The 9,693-nt window shown below is 58.1% G+C and overlaps 1 protein-coding gene across 1 annotated transcript in view; it reads right to left on the reverse strand.

The window, feature by feature from the left end:
- Positions 1–5,270, reverse strand: part of SYNJ1 (synaptojanin 1) — a 73,091-nt gene extending 67,821 nt beyond the window's left edge. Inside the window, exon 1 of the mRNA XM_090271420.1 lies at positions 5,145–5,270. Within this exon, the coding sequence (XP_090127546.1) occupies positions 5,145–5,268 (124 nt within the window). The 5' untranslated portion in view covers positions 5,269–5,270. The remainder of the gene's footprint in view (positions 1–5,144) is intronic.
- Positions 5,271–9,693: the final 4,423 nt, after the last annotated feature.

Below are 9,693 nucleotides of genomic sequence, written 5' to 3' on the forward strand. Positions count from 1 at the left end.
AGAGGACAATTTAGAACAGCTGACAGACCTTAAATCATGTCATAAAAACTCTCATAACGGGGTTTCACTGTTCAGTGGAGAAAGTCTGCCTTCGCCTGTCACTTCCTCACAGCAAAGTTAAGTGGTCAGAACTGAAAGCGCGCAGGAACCACAAGGTGCTCCTACTTTCACAGGCAAGTCCTGCCACCCGGACCAGACTGGGACACGGAGGCTGGCTGCTTTTTTAAGTGTTGATATTCAAGGTGACATTTAATGTATGTCTATTAAACATGAACATTCCAAAAATTATTTCAAAACAAAAATGAATTTTTGCAGCCCTCACATAAAGTGATATACAACAAGTCTACCTTTCATCATTTCTGGGCAGAACAAGTCAACTAGATAAAGTCACTTCTCTCAATTTGAACATTTGTTAGGAGAGATAGGGCCCTACAGCTTATCTGAAGGCCGTGCCGGCGGCTGGCAGCACTTGGCCATCAAGTAAAAGGGAACAGCCATGCACACTGCTTGTCACCGCCTCCTCCGCCACCGCTTCCCCGGCCCTCCGGCATCACCCGGAGCTCCCCCACCGATTCACCGGTCTGTGGCAAGAGTAGGGCCCGTCCAACACCCCTCACCAGCCATGCACTCGTCTCCACTCGTGGCTGCAGCCTCCCACCGGGACCCCTTTCTTCCTGCCACCCGCCCCCTAACCCCAAACAGCCACCGCCACCCCCACAACACACCAGCACGACTGCGGCGACGGAAAGCGAACGGGAAGCCGTCGCTTCCCGTCGCCAAGCCCGAGTTCCCACACGTGTGACGGCGGAATTAAACGGGACAGACCCAGACTAATGCGGCGTCCCCTGCACTGTGCGCGGCGCTGCTCCAGGACACGCGGACGGACCGCCAGGGGCTGCGGGGTGTTTGAGCTCAGCGGGACCGTGGAGGGGCTCGGCACGCGCCAGACGTGACCCTGGCCGGGAGCCTGATGTGTCCGAGTCTCCACATGAGAGGGCAGGACAGTGCTTGGCTGACATCGCGGCTTTCTGAGGCTGGGCTTTCCGTGGCTGCTGGGGTAAGTCGCCGCGGAACGGGAAATGAGGGCGGCCCTGGCCTATCTGAGTCCAAGGTTCGAAAAGCTGTGCAGCGCTCAGCAGGGACACATGTCCCATTAGCAGATAACTGCAGTTACACAGGACACAAGTTACGTTCAACTGATTTGCATTCTCTGTTTCAAACAGCCACGAAAGTGGCTAGGACAGAGATGTCTCCTGTTCGAACCTATTACTACACAGAGCTGTGGCCTAGGGCTGCTGCAGAAACTCCAGGGGACCCCGGTGACACCACGCAGCCGGGACGCTCAGGGGCCTCTGGCTTCGGGCTGTGCCTGGTGGAGGAGGCTGGCAGTAAATGCCCCACCGTTTCACTACTGTTCCTCCGCTCCTGTGTGCAGTTTCCCAGAAAAGGGGCGCTACTTCCGACTCTGTGACTGAGACCTCCAAAATCCTGTCCTACAGTTTCATGGCTCCTGTTTCCATGATAAAAGAAAAAATGAGGTAGACAAACTCAGACGGACGACCCGGAGCAAACCCAGGTCTAGAGGGAAGGGGTGTGGCCTTAACGTGCACAATTTGGGTGCCGATGTGACTCAGCTCGTGGTACCTGGAGAGCCTGAAGCCTCACCCCTGACAGAGAAGTAACCCTTACGAGGTGGTATCCAAACGAGCAAAAGCTCTCACTGCCAGAGGAATTTATACACCCTGTGTCCCCATCTGCTAAACAGGCAACCCATACGTTCTGCTTTCAGAATCGTCTCCCAGGTCCCACGTGTTGACCGCTCCTTAATTAGTCACTATTTAATAAGAAGAAGCAGGAAATGGGGTGAAAAATGAGGCAGCTTGAGAGTTTAATGCGGGCGTTGTCTGACGGGCCACTTGGCCTTCCCCTGTGACGGCCCGTGTGTCTACAACCGCACACAGGCCGGGAACACAGAGGCACACAGGGGCGAAGGGACGCCTCCCAGACGCAGCGCACCGGTGACAGAGGACCCACTTGCTACACTGAACCACCGCTCCAGACGCCAGGCTTGCAGTGGAAATGGACATTTTTCCAGACTAATTATTACCTTTAAAGGAGTAACGCTAAAAAAGGGCACAAACACATAAGGGTTTTTAAATAAATAAATGCAATAAAAGAAATCAATGGTAAAATTATTTTCCACTTAATTTTAGAATAAATTGTTAATAGTATTCATAAAAGTCAAAAATAGCACTCATCACTTTCAACTGGCATTTCAAAAAGACCTCCACAGTGTGGTTACAGCTATCGCCAGCAGCGTTTTCACAAATAGGGCTGAGCAGCATGTATGTCCTTTGTATCAGCAGCTCGGCCCAAGAGTAATTCTGTGAAAGACAGAAAACAGATTTCACAGAACAAGGCACCTACTTTCAGATGCGGGTGGCGCACCTCTGTCCGCTCGGCTGTCTCGTTCAGGTGAGTCTTCCCCCCCGTGCCACTGACTTCCTAACCACCCGCCCTACGCGTGTGAGGAAAACGCTGCAGGAGCACGGGGACACAGAGGGGAGCAGACGGGTCTGCCCTCCAGCGGCAGGCGTCCCGGTGGCACCTGCACACAGCCCCACAGCACGCGGCGGCACCGCAGCAAGAGCCGCGGAGGCGTTAGCACCCGGTCCAGGCTGTGGGTTGGAGAAAACTCACTACTGGCTCCATCACAGCAATAATAGCATTAGAATTCTGTTAACGCGGTTATTTTCAATAAAATTTGCAAGCCAAAGTTACCCCATTATCTATCACAGAAAGGCCTATATAAACTCTGCTCAGAAACTACCATCCCACCCTAATTATTTCGGAATCTCTGGGGGGCCGGCGCCCAGGCCCCAGGATTTATAAAAGCCTCCCCAGGGCCTGTAATGATGAAGTTAGAGCATCATGACTGATTTAGGCTTAGAATCTATCAACCTAAAGACAAAGTCCTGAGGCCGCATGAGTGGATACTTGGTCCTAAGAGGATCCTTGATCTGAGATTATTTTCATTGTATTTTCCCTTACACTCCGTTTTTTGATATGTGCTAATCGTACTGCAGATAAGATTTCATGCTGGGTATCTTATGGCACCTCTGGCATAAGCCAAAGTAACTCACTGCCTGCTGATCCCCAGTGCTGGGTGTGGCCCAAGATGTCTAATTTTTACTCTGACGTGTTACAGCCAGGCAGCCAGAGCCCAAGGCCGGCTAGGGTCCCTTTCACCACCGCCTTTCGGGAAGTGTACCTGCACACAGACACGCAGAGACCACCAGGAGCAGCCCGTGCCATGCTGGGCCTGGGGCTCAGACGCAACTGCACCCAGACGAAGGGAAGGAAAGCCCCTGAGTGAGCGGGAGGGCGAGCGGCGGGCTCCGCTGAAGGAAGAGGAACTGACGGCTGGTGTGGGAGCAGAGGAGGGCGTTCCCGCCGTCCTGGAGAGAGGACGTCTCCGGGAGCAGCAGGGTGGGGGCTGGAGGGCGCCTGGGGCGGGCACAGAGGAAACGCTGGCTTCCCCAAAGGGGACCCCCACTGGCCGACATGGCAGGGCCACAGCACAGAACGCAGGGATGAACAGGCTGCGGAATTTGCGCCTGATCTTACTGGAAAATGGGGTTACACTTCCGTTTAGTATCAAAAGCGTTTTAGGAGATTCCTCTGGCAGATCCCTATGCACGCTGCACTGACACGCGAGGGGCTGGGACTGCTGAAGACAGGGGAGCGGCTCGGGGTTCTCCACGCACCGTCCCTGGAACAGCAGGCGTGGAAACACGTGAAGGCTCCAAAAACGCGCACTCCGCAGCACAGGACACGCTGCAGTGCGGGCCCAGACTGAACGCCAAGTTAATTTCGTAGTTCAGAGGATTTATAAAAAGGTCTGTCAGCTCTTAAACATTAAAGTTTTAAGTATTGCTGTAAAGTTTGTAACGGGGAAGCTAACAGCACTCCCAGGAGATTACACATCCTCTTCTGCTGGCTTTACAGAGAGGCCACGCTCAAACGTTTTTTCTCCTGAAAGAACACTTACGTAGTGTAAATCTAATGAAAATAAGTAGAACTAATCGTTAAGAAAACAACTTTGATATTGTTTTTCTTTAAAATGTATGTTAATGCCAAATGGATGGCTTAGGAATTTTTTTTTTAATCGTTTTTTTGGCATAAAAGGCGGCTGCTGGATTTGGAAGCATCGTGATCCCTCGGTGTCCAGACCCAGTGAAGTGAGCAGAACCCCGAGAGCTGCACACAATCACCCTTCGTAGCTGGAAATCCGGATCCCTGTCATTACCCGGAACCACAACTAAAGAAACACTTAGAATTCAGACAAATTAGAAAATCCGATCATGGCAACAGAACCACAAGCAGCTGAAAACGATTTCCCCGGCTGTTGTCAGTGAAGGGCCCATCAGCACAGGGACTATGCTCGTCCCGCGGAGAAAAGCCACGCCAGTCAACGTGACAGCACGTCACACTGTTCACTTGGGTAAAGACGCGACCTGCGTGGGCCGAGTCCGCGCGGGTGGCCGTCCCGCCACCACGGCCTCCCGCCCCCGCGGGCCCTTCCGCGCCGGGCGCCCCCGGGATCCAAACCCGGCCGCGGCGGGGGCGGTGACCACCGGGGCGCGTCCCAGCCGCCGTCGCGTTTCAGATGCCCCGCTCGGGGCTTCTCCGACAGGACCTCACGCTGAGAAAGGAGCGTCGTCTGCGAACTAGTCCTTCCGTTTTTAATCCCACGCACCTGCCCGCGGAACAGCTCCAACCACGGGCACCCGCCGCGCGCGCGCTTTCCTGTACGACGGTCAAACAGCGTTTCACTGCCACGTCCCCCCGAGACGCCGCCGGCGGGTCACAGCCCCTCCACCCCCGAGGAGCCCCCCGAACGTCGATCAGACAGGCCGTCGCCCGCCCCGGCCGCCGCCGCCGCGGGCCGGGAAGGTCCGGGCCATCCTGTGCGTCGGGGGACGTGCGCGACCGCAGCCGTGGCCGGGGAAGAACGGCCGTTTCAGGGGCAACGGCCCGACGCGCGCCCGCAAACAGCGGCCGCCGGGCCCTGCGCGCCCCCCACCGCCGTCCCCCCGGAAACCTGCCGCGCGCGGGGGGAAGATGGGAGCGGAGACACTCACAGAGCACGGCCACGGCGCCGGCCTCGAGCAGCAGGCTGTCGTCCTTGTGGCGCGTCTCCACCAGCAGGCTGAGCGGCGGCGGCTCCGGCTTGCGGTGCACGCGGAAGCCCTTGCTGAGCGCCATCCCGGCGGCGCGGCGGCCCTGCGGGCGAGCACAGCAGATGCGGGCGGGGGCGGGGAAGGGCTCCCGGGCCCGGGGAGCGAGGCGGCGGCGCGCGCGGGCCACGACCATGGGCACGGCCGGGAGCGCCGCGCAGACCCAGGGCGTCCACGGCGCCCGAGCCGCCTGGGGTCCCGTCCCGCGGCGCTGACAGCCGCTGTCACCACAGCCCCCACCCGGCGGCGCCGCGCGCCCCGCGTTGTCCGCCCGCCCGCCCGCGCTCCAGGCGGCCCGCGGCGCCCTCACCGCTCCGCCCGGCTGCGACCGCGGACGCTGCCTCCGGAAGCGGCCGCTCGCGCACCCGGCTGCCCGTGGGTCCGGCTGCGGCCGCTCCCGGCCCCTGCCGGCTCGCTCACCTCCTCCTCCGGCTCCTCCTCCTCCTTCTCCCGCAGCCGCGGCCGCCTCAGCCGCCGGAAGCGTCACTTCCGCTCCAGCGGGCCCATCTCTTCCGCATTGCGCCGAGGCCGGGGGCGGAAGGCCCGCCCTCCGCGGGGAAGGGGCGGGGCGCCGGAGGGAGGCCCCGCCCACTCGGAGCGCTGTGCGGACCGGCCGCCTCTTGCGCTGCGGCCGTGGCCGCGGGCGGTGTGTCCCCGGGTCGCAGTTGCAGGTCCCCCCACTGGCGCTGCCGGGGACGGAGGGGCGATCTCCCTGGCTCCGCGCCTGGGCCCTTCAGAGCTAAGGGAGGGACCCCGGGGAAGAGCTCTGCGGGCCGGGCACGAACCGGTGCTCCGGGGCGGGGTGTCGGGACCACCCCTGGCGCCATGGGCTGCCGGACGGTCGAGGGGCAAGGCCGAAAGCCTGCCAGGACCGCTGGGCGATGCCTGGAGAGCTGTCCATGGTGTCACTCTGAGCGTCCAGGCGGGTGGCGGGGAGCAAAGCCAGCGCCTTCTTCGGAGCAGCCCAGCGGGCGCCCGTTCTTCGGGGTGCGCTGCGCTCTAGAAAAGCGCGCTCTTCTGGACGCAGGGCGGGGACAGGGAAGGCGCAAGCCCGGGTCCGTACGGAGGGCCGGGCGGCTGTCGTCGTCACCGAGTGGCCCGCGGAAGCGCCGCTGAAGGCATCCAGCCCTTGCGTCGCGCCCCCACTCCTCAGCGCAGCGCGCTCCCTGGCCGCTGGCGCCCTCCCACGGGCGTCTCGCTCGGCCTCCACCCAACAGACCCACGTGTGGAAATGAAGCCCAGGCCCGCGGCCCCGACGGAATGGGAAACCCCAAGGACCCGCAGGCTGGGAAGCGCTCTCCTCTCGCCTTTGCCGCCCCTCCTTCCCTGCAGTGCTCGTGCGCCGGCGGCAGAAGCAGCGCTTACACCGGGCCCAGCGCACAGGATCGCTTCCCTGCAGGCCCCGCCCGGGGGCCCGATTCCCCGTTCCTTGTCCGTTTTAGGGAAGCTGGCCCGCCCCGGTTTCAGGACCCCGAAGAGGCTGTGATCCCTTAGAAAAGAGGCCACTTGTCTCCCAGGACACAGGCAGGCTCGCGGAGCGAGTCCTGGGGACCGAAGGCCGTTTCTCCCCTTGGTGCCATCTTAGAGAACGCGCCGGCTGCTTGTCGTGGCTTCTCCAGCGAACTCGGCAACAAACTCGCGTGATCATCTACTGGTCCATGAGTGCGTGTCTTTCCAGAATAATATTTCCACGGGAGATCGCATTTGACAGAGAAAACTACATGGGAGTGGCCGAGAATGGCATTTTCTTATTTCAAATTAAGCGTCCTTTTCTTATTCAAATTAAATGGAAAGCGCTGGAGGGTAAGCAGGGCTCATTCCTCGAGCTCTCAGAAGGCCACCGCTTTCCCAAATATTTTCAAAACATCATTTTCTCATAAGCACAGCCCAAGGTTTGAAGTCATAAGGCCTAGTTTTACTAATGCCCTTTAAAAACTGATATTTGTCGGTTTTCCTATCTATACCTCCTTGTTCATTACAACCCTTGAAAGTGGCTGGACAGCTTTCACCAGATCTGAAACACGTCTTCCGGGGCAGGCTGGGTGGCACGAGCTTCTGTGGCGGCTCCAAGGCCCACCGAGGTGGGCTGACACCTGCTTGACTCTTCAAAAGTCCCAGGTAGGTGTCACCGATACCAGCTCTAATAGCTTCAACCAATTTAAAGCCAATACCCTGATCTACACATGTTGATTTTTAACCAAGTCCTTTCTCTCTCCTTTGGGCAAATTCTTTCAGGTTGAAACATGAAATTGCCATCCCTATAAGTCCGAAATAGCCCAGTCTAATAGCATGTCCCCAGTAAATTACAGCTAGGATTTACTGATTGAGAAGTGATTCATGATTACCCGGAACAATGACATAAACAAACTCGGCCACGTTACAGGGCTGAACTTTGACAGATGGCGGCCGTGTCTGCCTTTCCCTCACAGCCTGCATTTCCTCACCTGTTGTAGGTGCTAGAAAATGGTCAGTGATCCAGTCACACAAACGGCTCTTGTCAGGTGACAGAGGCTGGAGCTCCTGCTGTAGCAGGACCTGCAGGGGTCTGTGAGCACCCAGGGAGGGACAGCTCCTTGTCAGAGCCGTCGGATGCTCACTGGTCACCTCGTGCTTGGTCCCTAAGCAGCGCACGTCTGGAATTCCCACATTTGAGGTCAAGTGTAAAAGGTAAGCTGTGGTCAAAGTGTTCTTGTAAAGTAGCTTAAAGGGTCTTCTACAGGGTTTGTCCCATCTTTTACAGTTTACCGTGTGCTCTGAATCTTCAAGTACAGGATATGAGGTGTATTTTCCTACAGACCTTTTTACTGGGCCACAGGATGTGTGCTGAGGAACATGCTGCGTGGTGGGACCCCTGAGCCTCTGCTGGAGTCAGGGCTGCCGGGCTGGGGAAGGCTGGGACCCACGGCCGGGCCGGGGTCCGAGCAGGCCACGCGGTGCACCTGAATACCTACCCATGTGACCATGCTTAGCCTGTCTGCTGAGCGGGGCAGCAGAGGCTGCCCTCGGGGGCTGTGTACCTACTACCCACAGGCAATTTCAGTCCTAGAGGATGGCCTCCAAAACAGACAGCCTCGCTGCCATGGGAGGCCTCTCGATCCAGACATACTTCACTGTTCTCACTACACAGAGAAACTCGGGTTGTTCTCAAATCCAGCCCACAGGGGCCTTGTGATCTGTGAATGGCAGCACCCCCTTGACTATATGGATAACACCGCGTTAAGAGATGAGTTCCTGTAACCACGAAGAACCACGACCACGTGGCAACTTATATTTTCATACCGTCTGTTGCAGCTCTCTGACATTTGACTTTTTAGGAGGGTTTCATGATTTCAAGGAAAATTAGCATTTAAAACAAAGTGAGGCATTTGTTAAAATTCATTGAACTTATACATAACTTCCCTTAATGTTTATAAGCTATACTTCAGTAACCCCAGCTTTAAAGAATGTAGGGGCTTCTACATGCCGGTCTGTCCTTGCGAGGAGGGCGCGTGCGTTACGGCTCCCGCGGCGCTGGCCAGTCTGGGCGGTGAGGCTGTGTCACAGCGGGAAGTGGCCCCCAGGAACGAAAGCCGTGGGGACAGGGCCTGCAGCTACGTGTTCTGAGACTGGGAAGCCTGGTGCGAACAGTCATGCCTCTCGGATCTCCTCCGAGAGCCCTCAGCTGTACTGGGCCACCCGCCTGAGCTGTGGTCCCCCAGCGGCTTGCCAAGGCAGGCGCTCTGGAGGCCCAAGACCCCTCGAAAGCGTGGCTTTGGGCCGAGGGCTCTGGCAGCCTCACTGGGATTTCCTTAGACCTGCACCCACGTCTGAGACAGTCTTGAATTCCTTCCCCCTCCCTCACGCAGGTCGCTTCTTTCCCCACGCTGCAGGCTGGCCAAGCCCCGCCAGCCCCTCTCCTTTTCCCAAACAGGAGTTTCTGCCATAAATCTGTACACCTGACGCCGTCTCAAACTGCCACCCAGGGGGCCGGCCGAACACGCTGGCCTCTCTGCCCTCCCTGCCCTCCTGCTGCAGTCTTCCCTGGCTGAGGGCTGCCCCAGGACCTTAGCTGGTCCTACGCTGGCGGACACTCCAGCTGTTCCACTGGCCAGGACACGCCCTCGGGCAGCTGCCAGGGCTTGCGGCTGGCGTCAGCAGGGACATGGGAGGGGCACCATCACCTCCCGCAACAGGAGTCGGTTGGCCTGTGGTTTATATTGTCGCCGTCATTTCCCTTTTCAAAAACCTTCAGCTATTTTGAAGTTAACCCAGAAGACTGCTGCTCCGAGAGGAAGAAAATGAGGACAAAACTGGAGCTTTAGTAGAATGTCACCGTCTGAATTCGTCTTTTGACAACTCCCTTATAGGGAAGGGTGTCCTCTGTCTGCTTCAGAAACGGAAGTTGTCTGGCTGCGCCGTGAGGACCACCTGTTCTGCGCTAGTCACTTCCCACCCAGGCCCCCGTGTGTGCTCA

The sequence above is a fragment of the Furipterus horrens genome, unplaced genomic scaffold, assembly GCF_987537825.1.
Source record: "Furipterus horrens unplaced genomic scaffold, mFurHor1.1.pri manual_scaffold_1, whole genome shotgun sequence".
NCBI classification, from domain to species: domain Eukaryota; kingdom Metazoa; phylum Chordata; class Mammalia; order Chiroptera; family Furipteridae; genus Furipterus; species Furipterus horrens.